Source organism: Lotus japonicus, chromosome 6 (assembly GCF_012489685.1).
Source record: "Lotus japonicus ecotype B-129 chromosome 6, LjGifu_v1.2".
Lineage (NCBI taxonomy): Eukaryota > Viridiplantae > Streptophyta > Magnoliopsida > Fabales > Fabaceae > Lotus > Lotus japonicus.
In genome coordinates this window covers 49240891-49267798 of record NC_080046.1, presented here as the reverse complement: position 1 = coordinate 49267798, position 26908 = coordinate 49240891, and the positions used below count along the sequence as shown (strand labels likewise).

At 36.5% G+C, this 26908-nt stretch overlaps 1 protein-coding gene, 1 long non-coding RNA gene and 1 pseudogene across 5 annotated transcripts; 2 read left to right on the top strand and 1 right to left on the bottom strand.

Moving 5' to 3' along the window:
* Positions 1–1758: 1758 nt before the first annotated feature.
* On the bottom strand, positions 1759–21067 carry LOC130724701 (ubiquitin C-terminal hydrolase 12-like). Of its 4 annotated transcripts, none has more exons than XM_057575986.1 (32): positions 20853–21067; positions 20501–20573; positions 19736–19889; positions 19460–19617; positions 18669–18934; positions 18357–18575; positions 18164–18272; positions 17963–18078; positions 14093–14191; positions 13511–13620; positions 12626–12700; positions 11313–11391; positions 11081–11227; positions 10295–10375; positions 10060–10179; positions 9016–9138; positions 8458–8535; positions 8276–8364; positions 8087–8195; positions 7116–7184; positions 5945–6055; positions 5647–5702; positions 5338–5515; positions 5161–5262; positions 5003–5074; positions 4618–4683; positions 3454–3519; positions 3183–3269; positions 2961–3077; positions 2735–2809; positions 2534–2620; positions 1759–2406 (listed from the first exon to the last, which is right to left on the bottom strand). In XM_057575986.1, the coding sequence occupies exons 1-32, from the start codon at positions 20880–20882 to the stop codon at positions 2365–2367; spliced, it is 3363 nt and encodes a 1120-aa protein (XP_057431969.1). In that variant the 5' UTR covers positions 20883–21067; the 3' UTR covers positions 1759–2364. The 4 variants fall into 4 exon arrangements, with proteins under 4 accessions (XP_057431969.1, XP_057431972.1, XP_057431971.1 ...); XM_057575989.1 differs by having other exon boundaries at positions 8473–8535; XM_057575988.1 differs by having other exon boundaries at positions 20504–20570.
* On the top strand, positions 3985–5594 carry LOC130724702 (uncharacterized). Its single transcript, XR_009014593.1, has 2 exons — positions 3985–4703; positions 4906–5594. It is a non-coding gene; the product is annotated as an uncharacterized LOC130724702 (long non-coding RNA).
* A 506-nt stretch (positions 21068–21573) lies between the features above and the next one.
* Positions 21574–26357, top strand: LOC130725482 (uncharacterized; annotated as a pseudogene).
* The last annotated feature ends 551 nt before the right edge of the window (positions 26358–26908 follow it).

The following is a 26908-nucleotide window of genomic DNA, read 5'->3' as shown; positions in this document are numbered from 1 at the left end:
TTGATAGAAAAGAATGTAGATAATAGAGAAAAGTTGTGGTTGATTAATATGAAATGTGGTAAGTGAGAGAAAATTCAATAAATAGGCGTATATAAGGGAAAAAATGAGGGAAAATACATTAGCATTCTAAAACAATAAACATATTGAAATATTGAAAAAGTACCCAAAACTACAATCATTCTAGAACGGATGAAGTATTAGTTAAAAATTACACATGAGCGTGCCAAATAAGCTTTAGTCGGACACATGACAATATTGTCGGAACTCCACAAAACCATGTTATTTCCCTAAAGGCAGGGATTTTTTTTCGACTTTACTCCAACGATGAATTAAAAGTAGATCTCGCACATTTTACATGAACCAAAAAATTAATTTTACCCATTATAATAATATTTTTATATTTGTTTAAGGGAGGGAAGGAGAGATTTTTTTAGTCATGATATATTACTTTGTTTGGTTTAGGAGAGAAAGAGGAAAAATAAAATATTACTATTGGGAAATAAATGAGAAAGATTGTTTGGTATGATAGAAAAAAATAAAGGTGAATAGTTATTTTTAGAATTAAAAATAATTTTATTCAATGTAAACATTATTGTGGCGTCTGAATTCAACTTTCCAGTGGTGTAAAATTTCTAAGTAGAAAAAACAACATATAGTCTATTTCTCTACAATTTAGTTAGACTGCAAAAAGGTGTTGGATTCGTCTCTGCACCTCTTCTCTCTCCCCACTTTCCCATACCAAATAAGGGTGATGCCCTCATCTCCCCTCTATCTCTCTTTTATTCATCTCTTACCTTTTTCTACCATAACAAATAGCCCCATAATCTTTAGTTCAAATATTATGGGAGGAGGAGATGGTAATGGATAGACAAAGAGTGTGTTTGATTAAGATTATAAAATAAGTGGTTTTCTAAAAAGTTTATTTTTATAGATTTTTGTGAAAAACATAAGTTAATTTGTGTTTGGCCGAGAATTTTTTCTTTAGGAAAGCCGGAATAATATAAAAAATAAATTTACTCAATGAATATTAGATAGACTATAAATAAGAAAAACTTACTCTTTTTATTATCACTGAATTTTTCAGCAATCTCTCTTTTTAACATATTTAACCAATAAACCTAGATTTGATAAAGTATATGACTCTGTGCATTTCCTTAATGTTATTAATTTCGCTGATATTAACAAAGGTTTTGATTTTCTTGTCACTCCATCAATGTTTATGCCACCCCTTTACGAAAAAAAAATTCACAGAAGCCTCCCATTTTATTTTTCATACCATCATCTTCATCTCCCAACTCACTCACCTCTCCATTTTCCAACCCATTTCACTCACCATCTCATACTCCCTTCATCTCCATTTCTCATCACTTCATCTTCCTCACAAGTGGAGATCAAGCTTTGGATCATCTTCATCTTCCATCGCTGCTTTTCTTTAATACCACATTTATAATGTGATGTAACATCAGCATCTCATAAGTGCGGTATGTTTTTTTAGTCCGACAGTAAACATGTACCGCACATATAAGTGCAGTATGTTAAACAAGTATATAAGTGCAGTATGCTGGATTCTCAGCTACTGGCACAGGATATGCATTCCGCACCTATATGTGCGGTAAAAAAAGCTTTCTGCACTTATAATTGTGGTTTGATAAATCTGTTTATGAAAGGCTGTGTTGTGTTAGAACTCTTAAAAAATAACAAACCACATTTATTTGTGCGGTTCAAAGCAGCATCTTAAGCAAAAAAAAGAAACTAAAATTCAGGCTTAATATTTTTTCCTTTACTGGCGCTAGTAATTTCCATTCCTGTTCTCATGTCCTATACATAGCTACGAGGTTTAAAAACAGCAGAAACAGCCATACGAAATTGTAAAAATTCTATGCGAGCATAGATTTTATGGAGGCTGGCAAGTCATTTTTACAACATTAAATATAAGTTGTCTTTGCTACACCATTATGCAGCCCTCGGATTGACACTTCTAACTAAACAAAATCAGGAAGCAATCAAGAAAATGACCAAAAGTCAACCAACTATACCCTGTATACACTCACTAATCCAAAAATCTTATGTACTGATACAGTTCAGTGATGATGATCAATGACCTCAACTTGAAGAACCTCCATAAGAAAACGGAAGCAGTAAAAAGCTCAATGCGCTGAGATCGGCAGATACAGAAGGTGTTGATAGCAATGTACTCCACTGACAGAAAGAATTAAATACCAATAACTTAAGTCTGCAAACACCATCTGAATTGCTAATATCATTAGTTGCCTATACAGAGTAGCCTTTTGCTATCTTTGCCACGAGCCCAAAGTTGTAGAATAATGCTGAATTGATCCCATGCATTAACTCATTTATAGTTTCCTAATTATAAATCTTTACTGGCTTCTCAAAGGTGTGGCGATTCTGAAAACAAAAGCCACAAATTTGTAATGTAATTAAGTCCCAAGTAATAGTGGACAAAAATATACAAAAAAGACTGAATCACTGAAATGACTTCAGAAATCTTGCTCTCGTTAGAAAATGTATTAACCTGGTTGACAGCATATGATCTTTTTGGAGCATTATCAGTATGCTCTAAGCCGAAATATTGCTCCCAAGCACCATAAACATCTCTCCTCTATTAGAAGATTTAAAAAGTGCAGTGTAAGCACAAATGCAAGCATATGAAAATAGTGGAAGACATCTTTATAAGGAAAGAAACATAATTATAATCAACTTTCAATGGGTGCACCTGAAAACGACTGGATACAATGTCAGAATCACTAAGGTACTCAGGGCGCCCTAGTGATACAAAAGCAAACTTCCACTGGCCAAGCAAGAAATACAGTAAAGCAGTTAGAAAACTCAACTCGAGCATTTACTAATTCAATATTTGACCAATGAAACTGTCTAAGTAAAAAATATAACTAAAAAACTGGAAATCTAACTATCGGAAACATTGGTAAAAGAGGAAATACCTTGCCAAACTCTTCCTCAGGAACTTGAAGTTTCTTCTGTATTCGCTCTTTAATTTCAGATAGAGTTTCACCTTCGTGTATAACCAAGAAAAAAGGTTCCCCGAAGTTTTGAATTTGCTGTATATTTTGGAGGAAAAACAAACAATACAGAGTCATACAATTATTGTCAGCCTGAAATATCTAAGACATCGAAACAATCCATCAAAATTCAAAACTATTTACCATTTGGTTTTGAGCAGTGTCTTTAGTAAAATGGTACACATGAATTAGACGATCATGCGGACCTACATTTTTCTCTTCTTCCGGAATCTGTAAAATTTAAATATAAGCATGAAAGAATTCAATATATTTTGGTGAGACAAATGTAACAATTAAAAATAGTATTGAATAATATATTCTGGAAGTTATTTTTTAAGCACATCAAAGCAGGAATAATTCATACACTATAGGATATTCACACTTTCTACCCAAACTCACAGAAAGAGATTCCTACCTCCTCTGCTCGTAATGTCCAGTATTGGTCATTGATGTTTTCGATCTTTTCATTTGGAGGGAAGACCTGCACAGGCAGAGTATCAGAAAGTGATAAAAAGATTTCAATATTAAAAATTCTTTTTTGTCTAATTGTGAGATAGCATAATCAAACATGCAACTGAAGAATCATAATTGCATACCAAATATAGTAAATTTAATCTCTGACCCCAAATAAACTTGTTTGCAACAATAATAACAAATTTACTCTTTCTATGTGAATCATCAATACTGACATAACATCATCCACAGTGCTTTAAAAAGCGACACTGAATTAGTTTAACTGTGATCGAACTGGCACAATTATATAAATATTATGAATAATATACAATATACTTAATAAAAAACTAACATTAAATATTAAAAAATGAAGTCAAGTCAAATTTTATATTGTGTCACCTGCAGTCTCAACCCAGACAATTCTGGCCAGTCATCTCAACCCTCTATATTCAATTCCTCTCTGTACCTATTTCTCCAGGATCCATGTTATTCATCCTATGCAGACCCGGTCTATGTCAGGAAGTTTTATGCCCAAAATACACCCTACTTTGTTTTCCTTACTGCGGAACCATAATCCAGTAATGCATTCCAGGACAAAACATATAGAACTAGATGTGATCTTTGTCAGGGAAAAGGTTTTGGCTAAGTCACTCAGCATCCCACACATTCTAACCCATGAACAAGTTGCAGACATCCTTACTAAGGCCGTCTAAACTCAGGGTGTTCTCTCCTTCAGCTACCCCTTGAATCTACAGAGGGAATGTTCGAGATATATGCCTCTGTCACTCATCTATGTTACATGTGTTCTGTAATATCTAATTCTGTTCAGTGCATAACTTTTAGTTTAGCAGTTAGTTGCATATAGCTGTCAGTTAGTTTAAGATTGTACAAGTTTGTTAACGAACTGTTAACCTTCTGTTAGAAGCTGCTGGTAGCTTTGCAACTCTACAAATAGAGTTGATCACACAGTACCAACTAGTTTTACAAGATACACTTAATTCAGTTTCAGATTTCTCTCCCTTTTATATACATTTCTATCATTATAAATACACTTAATTCAGTTTAAGATTTATCTCCCTTTTATATACATTTCTATCATTATAAATACACTTAATTCAGTTCATACCTTGTATATCTTGTGATAGAAAACTTCAAGCAACCGAAGCTCGGCATTAGGATGGGACAACTCTACCTGAGCACCAACAGTAAAAGGTAAGCAAGATACAGATTTATAATATACTACCAAGTGAAAATTTATTAATTGGGGAAAGAGTTGGCAATATTTTTTCAAATTACACAATAATGCGGTCACAACTACTGAAAACAGGCAAAGATGGTTTCATCTAAGTGGTACAACTTTTTTCCCTTTAGAATTCACAATTCAAATGAAGCCATGTGTGCTCTATCTGTGCAGTGGTGACCTGTTACCATAAAGTTGTGCAAACACCATAACTCTTTTATCTGCAAATGCAATGCATGCAAGTTTAAGGAAAAAAGTTTAACAACTTCACCTTTGTTTTAAGATCATCAAGGACATCCCCCACAGTACTCTGCTTTGGAAGTCTGATGGTATGACTAACCACCTGATTGAACAAATTAAAGAAATATAGCAACGGGTTAAGAGAGAAATCAAGCCGAAAATGGAAGAGAAGCAGGTCACCATACTCACTTCATCCTTCGTGGCATAATGAAATGCAACTTTCAGAGTCTTCAAACCTTGTAATTCTGGTAGAGGGATATCAAGTACTTCATAGTATAGTATATCTGAGGTCTGACATTGAAGAAAGGAATCAGATGTATAGCACTTCAAAGAACAACCATTAAGGAGTTAACTAACCATAACTACCTGATTGTAGTGAACTAGCATATCAGACAAATGTTCCACCCCTCGGTACTTAATTGGCTGGGGTTTTGGTTGCTGAGAGTAGCAGTTATGTGGGGTAAGCCGTATTTTAGATGGATCATCCAAACCAAGTTGTTGCGCTACTTTCTCCACCACATCATCATATGTATAAAGCCTTGACCTAGAAATCAATATAAATAAGAGTATAAGAATAAGGATAGAATGTTAAGCATAATAACATACAAATATTTTCATCTTCCCATTGGTAAAATAGTTCATTTCATTTACTCCAATAAGTACCAAGCAGCTTACATCTCTAAGAAAAAGTCATCTTCCTTAGGTCTATCCAGAGATCGAAAGTGAACCACCTAATAGTACAGCAAATAGACAAAGCAACTTAGCTGTTAAATTTTAATATAAACATAATGAACTTGCAAGCTTGACTGTTTATACACACATATATGTAAATGCCAGTGCCCATAGTGTACAGAAGTAAATTATGATATTTAAGGTATAAATATGACAGAATAGAAGTTCTGGAAGATTTCATTTCCACATAATCTAAAATCAAACAAACTGCTGCATTAAGTAATGAAAAATACAAAAGTACCTGGCGATTGTGCACATATTCTAAATATGAGGGCACATCTGGATAGCGGAAATGCTCTTCACCATCCACAGGTGGAGCTTTCTGAAAGCATACAATATCACCATCCTCCAGCTGCAAGTATAGAATACACATCAATATGCCAACAGAAGATTTAGTAACTCAATTGAGGTACTTGGTTCAAGCAATCTTTTATGAGTCCTGAGAATCTTTACAAGGGAATATTATATTTCCATTTTTGCTAAACCATCTCAAAAAGTATTCCCAATCAAAACTGATTCCTGAGAATAATTTTGCTAACCATTCTCACACTTTCATCTGGAGGAGATAGGGGTAGGGATTTGCTCTATTCCCAAGGCATAGGGGCAAACAAGCTTCGTGAGTCGCCACAAACTGGGCCTTGTAAGTTGTACCAACATGTCATCAGCCTACCACCACCACAAGATGCAGCCATTGACCACAACTGCCACATCCCAGTCTCCAGTTGTCAGAAGCAATCCACCCTCTGCTATTACCACCAAAAGTGACTGGCAACTTGGAAGAGAGTATTCTTTTTGTTGTACTGTTTACCTAAGCTAGTTTAGTTAGTTGTAGTTAGTTACAGTGTGTTACAGTTAGTTACTACCTGTTAGACAGTTAGTTACATCACTGTCCAGTTAGTTACTAACCATTAGACAGTTAGAGGAGCTCACTTCTTCATATAAATGATAGTGATGTGCATTGTACACTGATCGCCGAGGATGAAAGTACAGTCATATTCAGTTTCTCCTTCACTCTCTCTTCCTTTTCTCACTCTACTATAAACCCTAGAATTCTATCACAACTTCAGCTACCATTACCAATCACCAGAATATACAAATCTTGGCTATTATTGTCATTTGACGCTGGCCAAACATGGTCACTGTCAACTGTCACTAAAATTATAAACCATCTGGCCTCTGCCATTGTAAGGTGTTGACGACAGCCAGTGCTAGATCACAGCCGGTCACTGGAATCCAGCCACTCCTTGCCACTACCAACAGTCAGAATCAGTCCCCCCGAACATTTTGGTCAAACATACAATAAAATCCGCATTCCCATTTCCCATTAATGCCCTTCTTGAGATTCCCAAGAATATTTTTTCAAAACCTGAACCAAACAACTAATTTGTGCATCAATTGTGGATATAACTCACCTGGCTTGCTCGAAATGTTGCTTTCTTGTCAATAGGTTCACACATGACATTTGGTTCAAACTTAATTTCCTGCACAAATCAAGGTTCAGACAATTCATTAATTAACAAGTAACAACTAGGAAGAAGAATGTTTCATCCAGATCAGAAACAGAAGATGAGATTGCAGCTAAGGATCCTTCCCTCTTTGGAAGAACTTATGCAGGAAAGAATTTTCTATGGAACATGATGCAATAATACATTAATGCCATGCCAAGTAAATTTAGAGACTAAAACATTGAATATACAATAAATAAAGAAAATACTACACTTCTGTGTACAGTAAGTTAGTAGTATGAGTTAGTTAATTAGTTAACAGAATAATAGTTTGTTAGAGGGATAGTGAGTAAGGCATGTTGCCGATAAATAGGAAGAGGGGTTGAGAGGGAGGGGTGTCTATTCATTTGAGATAGTTTAAGGCCCTTGGACATTGGGAGGCTTGGCAGACCCTAAAGTTCCTGCTAGTTCTAATCTGCAATAAAGGAAGTTTTCCTTATTCTCAGTAATAAAGATACTAGCTCCTATCATGTGGCCAAAGGTTAAACAGGTCATAGCTAACACCAGTCACCTTCCAACAGAAAACTCAATTATATAAACAGAGAATATATCTATAAGATTTATAACTAAATTAGGAAAATAATAAGTAAAGTTCTAAGATTTGATGATTCCCAAAACTTAATAACATAATACAGAAACAGTAATTTAGGTAATATGAGGCTCTGATGCGGTGATACCAGAAGTTCATAGTTACTTAAAAAATCTGTTATAGCACTCATGATTATCATCCCAGCTACAAATCTAGTAGTTTCTCTAACTAAGAATTGATCATTCAAAAGGGATTTTCCAATTTTGAATTTTCAAGCAAAATTAATGAATTGCTGGTAGCCTAAATTCACTAAGTTACAACTGAATTAAAGGAAAAAATACAAACCAACCTCATAAAGTGCAATATCTTCCTCGGGATCATAACCAGCCATTTCATTTAGCTTCGTTAAGATTTCAGAGGGCTTGCCAGTACACTTAACAAAGAGCCGTCCAACATAACTGCCATTATAAGGAAACAAATCTTGTGTCAACCAAGGTATCATACAAAACATGACAAAATAAAGAAAATTACTCAGTACCGCAGCTCCTCCTTTTCAGGATCGTATAGCTTGAAGAAAAGTAATATATCATCCTTTGTCTTGTCAGGTGGTGCAATAGGATGGGAATCCTAAACAACAATACAGATGTTCAACGGGACTGTTTGGGTATTGATGTTTCATGCTATTTAAATAGTATACAAATTCCATAATTCAAATGTTACCATTCCACACTCAACTTCCAGAAACAACTTCAATTCTCCATTGTGAACCTTGTTGGACACTTCTCTCAATTGTCCGACCTGCAATATGGTGAGTTAGGAAAACTTACAAATCTGAACACTGCCAGAACTGAGAACAAATCAAAGAAGAACCTCAAACGGAAGCACACCAAGAACAGGGAAAACAAACCACATTATCCAAGTCAAAATATGGAAAATAATTAAAAAGGTTGCATGTATCATTTCAAGAAAAAGAAAAGAAACCTGTGAGCAAAGGATGGAAATAAAGAACTCCACCCACAAAAAATTAACCATATATCTAGCCCAATAAATGGAATCTAAACAAGCAGCCAGCTAGCATAATCATATAATTAAATAGGCTGACACAAAATGATATGAAGCTATAGTATAAATGACAGAAGGAATAAGAGGAGGATGTTATAAGTTAATAAAATATATCTCCTTTAATCATGAAATTCAACAGTCAGTTAAAAAAAGGATGAAGCGGAACAAAGAAGGAAAAGTAATTTGAAAAATCTTCCAGAAAGCAAGAAAGTTTACAGATTGTGCTTCCTCAGCAGGTGTCAATGGTCTATTAGGACGATAGGTATGGTTTTGCCGTTTTGCCCAAAGCCAATAGCGCTGAAATTGAACTGGTACACCAAACTCTTTTGCAACCTCTTCCTGTATATCACAGATTATGCAAACAGACATAAGAAACAATGTTACAATAGATGGAGCATTTAAACAAAATCTCTAATAAACTCAACAGCCATCCACAAACATTCTAAATTAGTAAATTATCACCACAAAAGATGTCAGATCACATCAACTCAATATATTTTCCCATTTTCAAAATAAAATATCATTTTATTTCTAACCACAATACCTAGCAATAATAAAATATCTTTTTTACCCTTACTGTCACCACCCATGGCGTCCATTTAGATTAGAGTTGTTTCCGCAATAATTATAAAATATCTTATTTCATAGCAGGTCCTAAGCCCGGTTATCTTTAATATAAAAAATCATTTCATTTATGTTGTTTCCAGTCATCTTTACTTCATATGTTTTGTTTCCGGGTAAAGGAGGAATGTTGTGTTAGCATGTCGCAACCAACATAAGACTGCCTGTTATCATTTAGATTAGAGTTGTTTCCGCAATAATTACAAAATATCTTATTTCATACCCGGTCCTAAGCCCAATTATCTTTAATATAATACTTCATTTCATTTATGTTGTTTCCGGTTATCTTTACTTCATTTATTTTGTTTCCGGGTAAAGGAGGAATGTTGTGTTAGCTTGCGGCACCAGCACCAACGTAAAACTGGTCTTTATCTTTAATATGGATTGTACACGCCGAATTTGTGTCCTGTGAAAAGGGATAGGAGGAGGCAAAAAGGAACGTTGGACAATATTACTAAAAGAAACCTCATGGTCAACAATATTCCACAAATTTTGGATTTTGATCGAGCATAAGGGATATAGCCGAAAAAGGGATTATTGTTGTTTCCGGAATTAAATTTTCCAAAACTACTTTGTTTCGGAAACTAAATACTTTTAAGGATCAGGCCACTAGGTGAAAAGGAAGAATGATGATGATACCTTGAAAACGTTTAAAGACATTTGCTTTTGGACACGGAAACTCCTCACTTTGTCATGGTCTACAAGATCAAAGTATATATCTTTTCCAATCTGCTCTCCAAGGTCTTCATTTCGTGCAACCTAAGAAGCATTATGCTATCAGTAATATAAAAGATAATTGGATGACGTAGCTCACAGTGCCTTGTAAAGTAGAAATGCTCAATTGATACCAAAACAAAGGTCAGGAACTAAGAACCTTTATAATAGTATACAGATGTGCCTCTGCCTTTTCTTTCTTTTTGTGCTCTTTCTCTTCTTGTTCTTTCTTCAATCTCTCCTGCATCAAATCCATTGCAAAAGCTCACACCAGATTTTCAGAATAAAGTAACAGAAAAAATACATGTTGGAGTATATCGAGTATAGCGAGTAGGATAATTTATATATGTTTCTGTATTATTCTTAATTGATAGCTGCAATTAAAAAAACACTTTAACCAATTACAGCTGTCAGTCAACGACAGAAATAAATAACCCTGTCCTTCTACTTAATAGACTCCAACAATACAATTACAAAAAAAAAAGCAGAGAACAGCAGCAAGACTCGACTTAATTTTGGATCAAGAGGTTCATAAACCATGGAGCATTCTCAATAGAAAGCAAACTAATAGTACAAGAATAAGGGGGGAAATGACAAGTTGGGCGGCAGGGGCAGTCATCAAGTTGATTGCAACAGTTAAGTTGTTTGACATGCTTTATTGGATCCATCATCAAATAACATAGCATTTTGAAATGTTAAACTACATAAAACTCAACCTGAGAGTGGATCCTCTCAATTGTTAAAAAACCTGACCATGTCAAGTTTCGCCATCTAACCAGTAACCATTGATTTATTTATTTTTAATTTCTTTAATTATTAAACGCTCAAGAATCAATGGTTAGATGGCGATACTTAACATGGTCAAGTTTTAATTGAGAGGATTCGTTCCCATTCAACCTGACTTACTTCATTTTGAGCCCTAAAAGTAGATAAGGTATATGCTTACCCTTAAATGTTCAGCAATGTCTTTCTCGTCCACATTGCAAATGATTTTGTCCTTGTCACTTTCACGAATATACACCAGCATATAAGCATTTGAATATTTGGTGAATTTAAATGGTGCGTTATTGAATCCAGGATTTGTCTGTGGTAACTGTTTAAACACAAACGGTTAACCATTAACAAGTAAATTTTCAAGAAGGATAAGAAGTAATGACCAATAATGATAAAGAAATTACCTCCTCCTCACCACCATATTGTTCCTCTAATGCCCGTTTGTTGTCTTCTTTAGTCACCCTCTCATCATCAAACTTGTACCTGAGAGCCAGTCAGATACTCAGTAAAAATGTACTGATTGGCAGAGACAGAACCAAAAAGAGCAATTCAAAACAGCAAAAAGAAGGTGAAGCGCCTCTCAGTCTCAGTATGTTGCATACTGTAGCTATGTTCAAGCATAACGATTATTGAAATTCTAGTCAACAAATCAAGCAAAAAAGTACCGAGGAAAAGATTCATCCTTTCAGACTCCCACAAAAGCCTAATTTCAAATAGTACATAGAACATACTTCAGGCAACTAACCTCATACTACATATAATATTTTGAACAAAGTCAACTGCTAAGAATTAAACAAAGAGAATTGATGTTCCTTATGAAACAAAAAGTAAGAACTTAAAATACCATTGCATTTCCTTGTTTTCTGTCTTTGAGATTTTGTAATTAATAACCATTTATTACATTAAGCACCAATGAAATGTGGCCACGAGAGGATTCTTATGTTTCGCAACTTTCCCTGTTCGTATTAAATAGCAGTCCTCTTAAACAAAATAAGGATCTCCATTTATTAAGTTTGCCTTCCTTAAATTGAAGATAATTATCAATTATGAAGATTCAATCATTAGTAATAATAACTTCACTTCCTCCAATCATATAAAAAAAGAAGTAAGCAATAAGTTTTATTTGCAACATTAGTAAACCTCCATGGGATAGAAAATTGTCATGTAAATAAAGAATAAAGACAATCAATTCTCTTGGAAGTCCAAAAAGATATTAGAAGTTTGATTATCACACGAAAGGCTAGTACATAATAATATAGGATTTGTGTAGCTATCTGAGACTCAAAAATAAATGTCATGTCATAATTACTGATTGCAACATTAGATGACTACAAATAGCTGATCTGTAACATTCATGATGACATTATGTGGCTTCAAATTCTTTTAGTTATTGCAGTTGCCAAAATGATTATGCATATAGACAAGTTACACAATCTGAGATATGAAAACAATGTGTTCAACGACAGCAAGTAATTCTTTCTCAGTGTTGTCAAATAGCTGATATAGCGGCGCTAGAGCGTAGCGCTCTGAGGGCTCGCCGCTATTTTATACTCTGAGGGCTTGACATAGCGGATTTTTGTCTTCCTGCTATTTTCGCGATCCGCGATTAACAACACTGATTCTTCTTCTCATGCAGCTATTTATGCATGTTCCATGGCCCCATTACATACATGCTAGCTCAAATGACAATAAACATAAGATAAACTAATATACATACCACTGTTCAGAGAGAGTTGGCCTGATAAAAGCATAGTAATGTCCACCATGCACTCCTCCACTGTGAACCAAAACACTGGGGAAAAAAAATTAAACGAGTTAAAAACAGAAAATCCATGACCGATATAAATAAAACGAATTGCGCAGGGACGGTCTTCAGTAACATGGATAAATAGAAATTATAACACTTAACATATCATTAATTTAAGAGCAATGCTATTTAGTACAAGAAACTTATTAATAAGGTAACTACAAAAGGAAAACACTTGGGACAATTCACAAAGTATTAGTAATCAAAGAGAAAGCAGTTGTGACAGTAATTGCACACCCCAATTCAATGCATTAAAAAAGTCACATCAGTGCATAAACATTCATGAAATGATTTTCATGCAAAACAACATTTACTTAAATATATTACACCAAATGTATACGAGAGAGGATGAATGAACCAATCAAAAAAAAAAGGTACACGGGATGAGAAACTGTCGAAATGAGACACAATGGGGGTAAGGCCGGAAACAAGAGAAGAATATGGATCCCGAAAAGAAAATATTGCACCAGTGAACAGTGGGTCTATCGGGGATCATGAATTAGGAATGTCTGCCAGAAAGCGACCGTGGCTGCCGGAAAAGTGACGGGGCTTCCGAAGAAAGAGAAACACAGTAGAGGGAAAGAGCTTATATAACGTGCACAGTGAATATGCAAATGGTATCATGCTTTCAATGAATCAAAGACAATTAGGAATCATGTCCCCAATCACCAACTACCAAATAAAACAGTAATTGTGAAGGGAAAAAAACAAATAAACAAATTAGAAAGGTCACTAGCCCACACAACATATTCATGCAATCTTCGACAAATATAGCAAACGCTAACATTACGTTACCTGTGAAGTGTGTAAAGATTGCGGACACTCCTATCTGCGTCAGGTGATAGATATTTTCCATCCTCACGGTCAAGATCAAGTTCTGATGGAAACTCATAACGGTCGTTAATCTACATGAATAGACATAATTAATACTTCATGAATAAAAAAAGAGTTACCTCTCCACAAGTGAAGGAAAAATTTACAGAAATGTAGAAACTCATGATAATAGCTAATCCCCATGATCACTCTTGCAGAAAAAATTCCTTCTATGCAGTGGTTCAAAATATAGATGTAAAAATGCATCCATATACAAGACAAGCCACTACTCGTTGCATGAATAAAGTAGTAACATTAAACTAACATTAATGAATTCATACTTACAACAGTGGATACCAGTAGCATTCCACATTGTAAAGCATGATTATAGTTTAATGTAATAATAGCGAGACCACGCCAGATGCACCTAACTATTTATAGCAGTTAGACCAACTAATCCTCTATTTAGTGCAACAAGTGGTAAAATATCTAATAGAAAGACACTACTAACATCCTTGCAAACAATTATCAAGAGAAGGTTTAAAGCAAAATTGGACTACCCACCTTAACCATAGTATCTCTCATAAAATCATATTCAAATCTTTTCAGCTGAAGCTGAAGGACAGGAGGAAAATCAATAAATAAGACACCCTTCTTAGCATCCTGAAACAATCGTACCATTGAAAAGTACATCAGTTTATGCATCAAATTCAATAAAAATGGAAATGCTTAGATATTGACATTAAATACAAGCAAGCAACTTAACAAGATATCATGAATGTGTTCCAAGCAAATAACAAAATGTTTGAAATACACAAAAAAATTACTTCTAAGTAATATAATAATATTGGAAGCCATAAAGCTAAGTATAAATAAATTAAATTGTACAATTAATAAGATTCATAGAAGGGCAAAAAAAGTCAATCAGGGATCAGCCAGTCATTAACATTTACAGCCTCAAAGCAAAAAGTACTCTAAGAATTTGAGTATAGACCTAACTGTAACTAAAAAAAGATAGCTTTGGAGTGAGTATTGTCCAACCCTATATAAGAACTACTTTAGCTTCTCTAACCAATGTGGGCCTTCAATACAAACCCTTCACTCTAACCCAAAAAAGATAGCTTCGGGTGAGAATGTTGCTAGTTTCGTCCATAATTTCAAATCAATGAAGTGAGAGTAAGTTTGCTCGCAATACTTCTGTCTAGTTTTAATTTCATCCACCATTTTTCATTGTTAAATCCCAGATACTTCTCAGATGAAGCCCAGTGATGGACTATAATGATTCGATGGCTTGCACTCCTCAGTCCCTACATCTTACCAATGACACATTAACTGGTGTAACTTATTCCCTATCTATTTTTTTACATTCCAATGTACAAAATCAAGATTCTATTAAACCAGTTAGTTCTGTTGTAGCTTGTAGGTCCCACAACATATAATATGTGGCATTGCAAGCTTGGGCTTTCTCATCATGAGGCTCTAAAAATGCCCATGCTCACTGTAAGCTTGGGCTTTTTCTTACTTGTTAGTATGTTTCGGCAGCACAACTTTCATATGGACTTTCCCAACCTACTGCATTCACTTGCATCTGCCACTGTATATTGAATTGTTCCTCGTGCATTTCTTATTACAGTAAGCTTGTCACATTCCGAAACAGGGCTCATCTTTTACAAACCCTCTGACTCATGTTCTCATTACCTTCCTCCCCTGTTTCTCATCCTTTAATTCCACCTTCCTACTCCATGCAGACAAGATCGAAATCAGGGATAACTAAACCTGATATGCAGCCCACTCTTTTACTTTCTACTGCTGACCCTACTTCTGTCGAACAAGCTTTGGATAACAAATCCTCCAAAATAGAAAAGGCAGAATAACATGTAAACAGAAAATGAAGCAAAGCTTCCCCAGACTCTCTTTGAATCTCCCTTCAGCTTTTCTAAGAACATCGAGATTTATCTAGCTGTCAACCTTTAGTTTCTTGCTCTCTCCAGCTAATAGAATACAAGAAGAAAAAAACAGAATTTATTATATTAATAGAATGAGAGATACACAGTAGATACTGATTGTACCTCGCTAGAGCCTCAGCTCCAACAATAGGCATTCCTTTCCTAGAGAAAAACCTCTACTCCACAGTCTCACTATGATATGCACACATCCCCCTTCCTCCTTCCTCACTATCCCCCTAAACTCCCCCTCACTACAAGCAGAATCCTCTCCTTTTCTAACTAACTGCCATGCTGGCAGATTTTCTTCTCCTCCTAAAATAAACCTTCCAAACTGTGGGCCTCGATCAAACAATTGAACCCCTTATAAAATTCTACAGGTATATCAGAATATGATGAGTACTTGGAGTTAGTTAGTTAGTTAAGGGTTAGCATTTAGAGTTAGTTAGTTAGTTATGGCTTAGCCTATAAATAAGGGAGTGTGAAGAGGGTTTAGGTATCTTTGAGATCATTTGGGAATTGGGAATTAGGAGAGTGATGAGTCTCTCGAATACTCATCTGTTTCTTGTACATTTTTCTGTTGAATAATATCAGGGTTTCATCAATTGGTATCAGAGCACCGATCTAGGTGCTGTGATTGCCATCAATTCGTGAAGATGTTTCCAGAATTTGATGGAAGAGAGGCCTACGGATGGCTCATTATGGTGGAGCAACACTTTGAGGCCAAGGGAGTATCCGAAGAGGAGAAATTCTCAGGGGCAGAGAAGGCTTTGACTGGTGAAGCTTTCATGTGGTGGTTTTGCTGGAGAAGACGCAATCAGAAGGCAACATGGTGGGAATTTGTGGAGGCTCTGTTGAGGAAATTCGAACCAGAATTGGAACCGTACATGCCAGAACCAGTCCAAGATTCAGAGGAGGAAGAAATCCCTGGGAAGCAAGAAGTCTTGGAGGCAGAACGAAGAACTGTTGTGGTGGAAGCCAAACCTAAGGCCAATTCAGTGCTGTTGGCGAAATCAGAGATCAAGCCATATTCGCCGGAGAATTCTGAGATGGAAGCGTCGCGGAAAGACTCGGAGTTTGCAATGGCGGCGGAGCAAACAGCGGAGGTGTCACGGTGTCAACCGGTCACCGTGGTTGATTACATCGATTGCACGTTGACGGCGAAAGGAGAGAAGATCGACGCCGAAGGGGAAATCAAAATCAAGCGGTTACAGGAAGGTTCTTCAATGGAGAAATGGCAGATTTGCAGCATTCATGGAAGGAAGAAGGTGCAACCAATCGTTTTGCCCCAAATCAGTGATTTAGGGTTCGATTGGGAGAGACGGCCGCCGCGGAAACCGCCGGATTCATGTCTCTGCACGGCGGTAACCGCCAATCGACTGTCGGACACGTTCTTTTGCTGGACGGAGGTCTTCATTCAGACCTCTGTTCTTTGCTCTTCGATGGTTGCCATTCAACTGGAGACTAAGCCACCAGACCGCAGTGGTGGCAGCTCACACTTCATCCTTGGCGATTCTTGCAGATCGGACTTGGTGGCCAACCGTCCTCCAGCTAAGCCACCGGATTTGGCTGAGACAGCGGTGGTGGGATACTGTGGCCTCGAGTTAGTTCGCGCGGAGGAGAGTAAAGGGCGCTCGCTCATTCGCAAGTCGGTAACCGTTTCACGGCCGCCGGCGAAGCCACCGGACTTTGCAGTTATGGCGGGGGACGCTCGTTTCCGTCGTCGCTGGTTGGGTGTGGTCTTTCCGTTGTCTTCACACGCACACGCGTTCACACGAAGCAGAGCAAGGCTGGCTCAGCTAGATTTTTCAGAATTGGGTCAAAGTTTGACCACAAGGCCAAAGCCCATAATGCTAAACAGAAGGAACGGGCCCAAGAGGAACTTTTCTTTCTCAATCATCTACAGACCAGTTCATTCCCTTACTCTAATGGGCCAGGCCCAACTGTTGGAGTATTTGTTTTTTGTTTGTTTAAAGAAGCTTGTGTTTTACCCCACCTTGAGGACAAGGTGGATGTTTAGGGGGGAGTATTGATGAGTACTTGGAGTTAGTTAGTTAGTTAAGGGTTAGCATTTAGAGTTAGTTAGTTAGTTATGGCTTAGCCTATAAATAAGGGAGTGTGAAGAGGGTTTAGGTATCTTTGAGATCATTTGGGAATTGGGAATTAGGAGAGTGATGAGTCTCTCGAATACTCATCTGTTTCTTGTACATTTTTCTGTTGAATAATATCAGGGTTTCATCAGAATATGTGTCACATTTTTTAGATGCATCAACATCTGACCACAAACATTGATGTAGAAGACTTCAGTGACAAATCCACAATTTCTTTTATTACTTTTGAAATGGCCAGAGTTAATAAAAAAACATTTGATATAAAAAATATCAAAACAAATACAAACATGACAGAAAATTATTTGTATTACAAGAAGGTTAACTTTCCCAAATGACTATAGGTTGTTATAAGTCACTTCAGCTAATAAATAGCAACTAACCTGCAAACCATACTGTTCAGCATGATATTTGTTATCTCCCTCAAGACGCTCAACTTCCACATACTTATCAAAGGAAGCATAAACATCACGACAACCTTTAACATCAAGCTGAAGGTCTAACATGAAAATACAAAAATAAATTAGCATATCATATGACACGGAACAACTAAACAAAAAATTGAATCCAAAATGCATATGTACCATAAAATGACTCTTTTCGAGTTGATTTATAGTCCACATTGATGCACTCTATGTAGTTCATATGGTGTCCTTCAAATAACTTCTGTATAGTTCCCTCAACAACGGTTCCCTAATAACAAGTAACACACCCATTTTATATGGTCACTCAATGTTAATATTTTTTAGCAAATATTACCAAAGGCCTTTCTGTTACCTTCATTTTGTCTTCAAGCTTTTCACAGAGGACTCGATTTAGTTCTTGAACATCATGCTGCATGAAAGAATCATATGTATCCCATCCAAAAGACTTTGTCAGCTCCTTTGTTGCAACACTAGTGTCACTATATTGGAGCTTGTAAAATAAACTTTGGAGAGCCAAAGGGATGCTTCCGGAGGGCATATCATTCTCAGTTGTTGGCATATGGTATACAGCCTGAAATGTGATATCCAGGAACCAACATCCCCATTACTTCACAATCAGACAAGTAAATTTCACGGAAATCAAAATAAGACTAAGAGTTCTAACCTTTCTAAAATATGGAATGTGATATAGAGTCTGGAGTAGAGAATTCATATAACAGGTAGCTCCTTGGTTCTTAAGCCCAACATAGCCAGTCTCCTTCTTTGAATCATAATTCCAGTAATCAACAATCCTACGAACAAGAACCTCAGCTTCAATTAAGAGAGTATCATTCACCAGATACCCTCTACTAGGGTCGTACAATTCACCAAGAGGCATGAAGGACGTGAAACCCCAATCACTTTCTCGAGCATTAAATTGGTGTTGTGTGTCTGCATAATGTAAGTAACATGGTAATGAAGTTAAGCAAGATGCATGGCTAAATCCGAAAATTCAGCATATTTTCACTTCCTTTTTCTTTTTTAAAATTTGAGAAAGGTAATGATAACAAGTTCATCGGGCAGAAATATATTATAGAACTCATTATCTCATCCTCCACCTAATTTTGAAAAAAAGGAGAAAATGAATAAAGGTTAAATACAATATGAACGTTGTCAAAGTGTATAGATGAGTTCAGCACCAACAAACCTAAAACAATTATACAAGAGTAAAGGTTTCAAATGATCATATAATATGCATTGATAATTGACTAAAAATGATCGACAATAGATTGTTCATTATACAAGTATCTTCTCCATGACCATGATTAAGTATCAAATGACCTTACATCCATTAATTGCAACACACATCTAGCAAAATTCTTCGCTTTCAATTCCAGCAATGCTGTTTCCTATGTACAATTATGACTAACCTATGTCATCTTGTAAGAAATGCAATGATCAAGCTGAAACGTCTACCTTTTCTCACTGTATACTTATTCTGGATTTGATTAACAACTGCCAAGCTGAACTGTGCATATCTACTCCAACCATAGGGCAAACTTGCTGAATCTGCAACATCCAAATACATGGACAAATAGTCCACATTGTTTCCTTTTGGGAAAATAAGTACACGCCTGCCAAGTATAAGACAAAATTCAGGAGAGGACATCACTGAAAAAAAGTATACGTAGCAGAGCATATTCAAAAGAAAATGAACATCAACCAATTAAGTATATCTCATAAGAAAAGTACCATTTGTAACCACCAACAACGAATATTTCTGAATAAAGCTTCTTTGTATTTAGCCTAGTAAAGTTATCAATCCTCCATGTGAATCTGGATGTCGGAGGTGGTTCCGCAACAGGCTGGCTCTCCACAGCATTGGCAGTTTCAGGTTGAGCCACAACTATCACATTAGAAGAACCAAAAAGAAAACTTACTTATCATGTATGCAACTAGCTGAAAGCTTAAATTATAGAAGAAGAAAAAAGTACGACCATAACTAAACTAGACCCTCCAACAGCCTACCAGGGGAGAAAAGGTAAACAGAATTAATTACACAATCAAGGAATCGAGGATCGCAGAAAACTAAAAATCGGCTATGATAACCCCCTAACAAAAAATGGCAGCAAATGGCGGCAAATAGCTGTTTGCTGCCATTTGCTGAAACTGCAAACGGCTATTTGCCGCCATTTTCTGTTAGGGGGGCTTATCATGTCGGAGGTTCCGCTGTATCGGCTATTTGATAGCACTGCAAGGAAGGCATAGAAACTCCACAACTTCCAAAATGCAAAGCTAAAAAAAAAATGATCGCATAAAACCTGCAATTCTTAACCCAATTTTTCACTCAGCTCTCCATTTTCTCCCCTCTATAATTTCATTTTCCAAACCAAGCAAAAACACACAACCCACTAACTCAAACAATTCAATTAGATCACAACAAAGCAAAACAAAGCTCCATAATCAAAGAAAAAAGGTTTTCGACACGGATCAAAGTAAGCACGAAACAACAGCAACTACCATCCATGGGCTGGTGATTGTTCTCAGGCAAATCAGCATGCGGCACGAGCACCTCCTCATCATCTTGCTGCTGCACAAAAACAAAACAATTGAAAGCAAACACGTCACGCCCTAGTTCGGATCCATCACGATACAAAACCCACTCAATCAAACACCACAAACAAAGCCCTAAAATCGAAACCCGAACTGCGATGGAACTTCCATTCGCTCAGATCAAAAGCACGAGAACGAAATGAAAACGATTTCAGTGAAGTGTGAAATCAAATTGACACAACCCGTGAAGCACAGTAATGGATTAACAGTGTGTGAGCGTGTGTGTGTGTGAGTGGGAGGTTAGGGAAAGTCGTACGTCAATGGGAGCAGACATCATGACAGTCATGGTGAATTTTGGGCGTGGATTTGGAACCCGCGCGAATGGGGAAGTATCAGAGAGAGAGAGAGAGAGAAGCGAGATCAGCAGAAGCTGGTTTGGTTTCAGAGAAAGGAGAAGAAGAAGAAGAAGAAGTAAAGAGGTGTTTGGTCTTTATTTAGGGGTTTGGGCAATTGGGAGATTTCGTATAGAGATGTGGTGTGGACCTAGTTCTTAAGAAACTACCATGTATGTAATCGTAGGGTATGAAGTGTAATTCATTCATAGTAATGGGGGATTTTGTTAATAATTTCATTCATTTTTTATATATTATTATTATTGTAAAACAGATTGCTACTATATCATTTCAATTTCAAAATTTGATTTCAAAACAGATTATTCTACAACAGATTCCTAGTATATTATTGTAAAACTTTACTCTTGTAACCCAACAAAAAAAAAATCTTTACAACACCTTCTAATCCAAATCATATATTTTCATATGCTTGTGGTTTTGTTATTTTCTTATTATTATACTTTATTTATTAATATTGATAAAATAGTAAATTTTAATTCAATCAGTTGCGGGGTGACTTATCCGTTTGATGTTTTGTCCCCTTTGATTGTTGAGGTTATTGGTTTTCGGTTGACTATTTCGCTAACTGCTGATTTATATTTATGCTCTGTGTGTTTTGGGACGGGTTGCTTAACTTTGTTTAAGATGTGGAATTGTCCAAGAAGGGGTAATTCTTATATTGCTTTAGTTGTTAAAGACATTAGGGATCTTGTCTTAGTTCTTGATTCTTTTGAGCTTTTGTTTATTCGTTGTAGTAGTAATGATGTTGTTGATTACTTGACACGAAACTCTAGCTCTTTTCCTAATTCTATTTTGATTGAAGAGAGCTTCTCTAGGTGTTTTATCTTTGCTTCAGTATGACGCGATGGCTCATGAGGCTGTTTAAATTCTTTAAATAAAGTTTTCACTTAAAAAAACAGTGTACTTTCGATGTCATGCATTGTATTTAGCGCGATCGGGGATAAAGAGATCTAAACTTGTCCTCTTGAAATGCCTAAGATTGTAGAAGAAGTCGTTGAGGCAGGAAGTGACATGCTAATATGCTTTCCATTTTATAGTATTCACTTTATATAATACTGCTAGTATTTTGAGAGGTGCTATAGAGCACGACACAAATTCAAACACGACTTTCCATGTTTATTTGTCGCATGTTGTCCATCAAATTGATTGCGTGTTTAGATCTAATTAATATGTATTATTTATCAATTTCTACTACTAAGACAAAATTAATTTATTAACTGTATAAATTTAATTAATATTCATTATTTATCAATCTCCACTATTAGCGACGGTTGTGGCAGTTCTTTAGCTTCCAACTTCCTCCTCTGACTGATGCAGGAAATTTCCAGACCTGGTTTCGCAGTCGAGTTGTACAACAAGAGAATGTTCTTGCGATGGCAGTGATGTGGTAGGCTTGGCGTTGGAGGAACGACGCTGTCTTCAATAACGACTCATGGTAACTGACTCATGGTAACTGCAATACGTTGCATGGCAAGTGTTGTTGGATGTCTCATTGTGGAGCCAAGGTGTATTTGATATTCAGAGAACACATGACCCACAACCTCAGCAACTCTCTCCAGACGTGTATCGTGTTTTTGTGGACGGTAGTTGGTACCCAGACTTGAGGATGATGGGATGCGATGTGGTGGTCCGGGATGGCTTACGCTGTTGGGTTTCTGGAGCAGCAACGCATCATCGGGACGGAACGACTTTCCTGGCAGAGGTTCTAGCTGTGGATCTCGGTTTGAAGCACTGTTGGGACCAAGGAATTCGAAATGTTATTTGTTGCACTAATTGTGTCGAGGTGGCTAATGTGTTTCAGTCAAGCAATGAAGTCCAACACTTTTGGGCCAGAGAGGAGATAGCCAGAGTGAGGGGTATGTTACAGTGGGACTGGAATGTGTTGTTTCTTCAAGTTACTAGTGAGAGAAATAAAGTTGTATATTTTTTGGCACGACAAGCGGCAAGAGAAGGTGTAACCCAACGTGTATGGAGCTCTCCACCTTCTAGCTTATTCCCATTCTTGTTGCAAGATGTTATTGCTTAGTCTTTTGTTTTAATTCCTTATGTAACCAAAAAAAAATCTCCACTATTAAAAGGCAAAATTAATGGATTACATGTTTAATTTTAATTTAAAACAGAAAAAATTATATACATCCAATTTAAGCTTATGTGTCTACATGCCACCAATTTTAATTTTTTTTAACATAGCAAAATTTCATTAAAATCATGTTGGCATAAAAGCCAAACCATCATCGTGCAACAAATACGTGTCATTTCATTTATCCTAATATAGTTTTTTATAAGAACCAGTCATTTTTTTTTCCCACCTTCCAATTCCCCTTTCATATTCGTCCTCCTCCAACCCACCACCACTCACCACCACGTTCTCCATCAAGCCACCAAACTTCATTTCACCTCCATTTTCTTCCCAAAAATAACGTATCCAACAACATCAGGTTCAAACCCTTCATTAGCTATCGAATTCTAAATCTTGTAAGCCACAATCAAATTATTAAAAAAAAAAAACCATCAAACTCAAAAACTTGAACAAACACATAAGCCTTTTCTCTTCAACCCACTTATACCCTGACCACCCCACCTCAACATCATCTCCTTCTTCCTCAGCATACCCTACCACCAGCCTATAATGTTCACGTTCGTCAACACCACCATGTTCATGTTTATGCAAAAGAAGAGAAAGGGATTCCCGACAAAAGCGTTAAAAGGAAGCTACGTGAAAATCAAGCAAACCCAACAACCCTAACCCAATCCCAAAACCCAAACCCAACCAGGATAAGATCATAACTGTGGCGTATCTCGCGACTGTGTTGCTCATCTTCGCCATACATCCATTGTAGAAACTCCAACCAGGTATCTCAACTGTCTAACTCACATAGCCACCGCATCAACCTCCATGACGTATTTGATCTCATCCCTTCAAGCCCACCATGTGCTGGCTTAGAATTAAAGTAATTTTAGTGGGGGTGGGGGTGGTGGTGGTAGGAGGAGTACGAAGAAGAGTGGTTTTCTTTTTGGGGGGGGGGGGGAATTGTCGAAGTAGAGCTCTTAGGTGTGGCGGTAGGGGAGTGTGTCGGTTTATGTGTTTGAGCTCGACCGAGAGCGTTAGTAGCCAATAAAGCGAGGAAGAGGAAGAAGGCAATGTTGACTATTGTTGATTTCTCTTAAACAAAGGTATCATGTCTTTATCCAACGGTAAACATGTGTCATTTTAACCCTTTCTTGTTGAATATGAAACATTTGTTTAAGTTAGAATAACTCTCGAAGTTTTGTAGAGCTGGTTGTGGCAGATCTTCCTCCGGCGACGGTGACTGGAGCCTTAGCTGAGGACTATTGTGACACTTTGTTTCCAAGGTGCTAGTGGGTGGTTCCTGTTTTTTTGGTTTTCTTTTAGCTGTTTTGTACATAAAAAAAGTTAGAACAACTCAGTGTTTATTGATCTATCTATTTGGCGGTGTTATTTTAATAAAAGTATTTTTATAAAAAAAAAAATCTTCAATTCAAATGACCCGACCCGCATGACCCCCAATTGAAAAACCCCATAAATCCCCAACCCCCAAATAGGCAAACCCGCCACTGGATACATGCTCAGTCACTTCGCACCTCGTCCACCGTCCTTCCTTCCTTTGAGGTAACCTCCCAAGTCCCAACTCCTCTTTCTGTCTCCCATTCACTATGCTTCCACGCGTTTATGGCTTCCGTTCGCAATAACCATTCAGCATTCACTCCACATTCACTCCACACTCCTTCGAAAATTATAATTACAAATCAATAACATAACACTAAATTTTGATCGATGCATGATACTATTTTAACTCATTGCTTCTGAGCTAATTTACACTTTATTATTGTCTAATTAGAAAGCAATACATGAATTGTAGACATAGATTTTTTGATTTTTCTCTCTCTTTTTTAATTTTTTTTGGGTTGGTTGTTTAGGCTCTATCACTTTCAATGGTGGATTCAGAGTGTGTGGAAGGTTACAAGCCTCATGCAGAATTTGCGGAAGTGAGCAATGAATCACTTGTTGATCTTAACTTGACTGACTCCACCGAGCTTTTGCTCCTTAACCTGCCTTTTTCCTATGTGAGTTTGTTCTTTATATATATGGTTCATTTGTCTTCTGAATTGAATCTCTCTAACTTTTGTTGCCAACTTAATAGCCAAAAACCACAAAGGATTGATAATTTGATATCATCATTGTAATCAAAACATTGAAAAATCCAGAATGATATCAAACGAGGATACCCCTTGTGCTTGTTAACTTCAATTTTTCACTGGAGTCAATGGGTTAATAACTTTTTTTTTTATCATTCCTCTTTTAAATTAGAAGATTTTTCATGTTTGATTCAGTTTGGAGTTTTTTGGCTTTCTGGTATGGCCGATATCCTGCCATATGGTCGTCATATTCCCAGGATTTCTTATCTGACATCAATGGGCGGGAGTTGTCCCTCAACCTTCATAATGACAACAAATTGGCTAGCTTTGAGGGACTGTCTGGTAAGTAAAATAATTAATTGTTAGTCTGATACATCATAAATGGCATGTTCTCTCTTTCAAATTCTTTACCTTCATCTCAAAATGGCATATTACATAGGTTTTTTTTATTGTTGGTATGATATGAATATAACTGCCTTGCTAGTGTCCTAATTTTTATGTCACTATGTTAGCAGAGAAAGTATATCATCTTGTCAGCTTGCTGCTCAGGAGTCGGTTGAAACATTTTTTGTTTCATCTACTACGGAACCGAAAATTGGTATGCGTCCGTATACCTTTGTGAAATTTCCACTGTTACTCTAATATGAAGGATGGTAGCTATAGTGAAGTAAAAATATGATGCCAACTTGTAGCTTAGTTTTGGTCTGAGACCCTTCATTATGTTGTATTGTTGTCTGACAATGTCTGATTTTTGTGAATGTTGTCATAGTACTTTCAATTTGCTTATGGTTTTCAAAGTTTCTATCTTTTGAGTTCAAGCACTCTTCCTATAGCTGGAAACATTTCACAGAGAGTTTCCGTTGTTCATTACCCTGATCCTGAAGAACTTGAAAAGCTTAGTTCAACCAAAGCAAAACTAGCATCAAAATTCTGTTGGAGTCACCAAGACAACTTCATCCAGATATTTTCCTGAGCAAAGTGGTAATCGGCGAAGCTCACAATCGACACATGCTGCTTCATCAAAAGGTAGCAGGCAGAAAAGTTATTTATCTGAAGTTGGCGAACCATCAAATATTGCAAGAAGAAAACTTGCGTCTGAATCTACCGTAATTGAAGACCCGTCTAAGGAGGACATATCTTGTGGAAGAAATGTGCCTGAGTTCTCCCATGGTCATAGCACATGCATTTCCTCAATGTCTTCTGATCATTCTCACGGAGGAAAATCAAAGAGAAGAAAACATAAGAAATAAGTTTCCTTTAAGATTGATGATTTTCTTTAAAATTGTTACTAAACTTGTGTATCTCCAAGATTTCATACTACAAGTTGTCATCACCTCAACTTTAGGTGACTAGTTTAGTATTACATGAAAGATTTCATACTTCATGAAGGAGTAATTTTGAAGTTCCGATTGTAGAAAGTTAGTTAGATATTTGTACCTTAAGGGGAGAGCTAGAGCTTGTCAGGATATCCATTTGAAACAGAAAAATAACACTTTCCAAAAGACTTTTTATTGAAGTGACAAGTTTTTTTTTTCAACAAAAAAGTGCTTTGAGATGTGTTGTTTTTCTCATTTTCATACTTTATAACAGCTATTCAAATGGGCTCTTAGTTGACATTTTGTAACTTCCCTCAACATATAAACTTGCATTGAACCGTGATTTTATCTTATGTTTAAACCCTCAACATATAAGAAGGAGCTCTTTACTCATTTTTCTATCTTTACATCATAATGAATAGAGTGTGACAAACAAACACTAAACCATATAACAAAACTTAAGTTCAACTTATATTCAGTCTCAA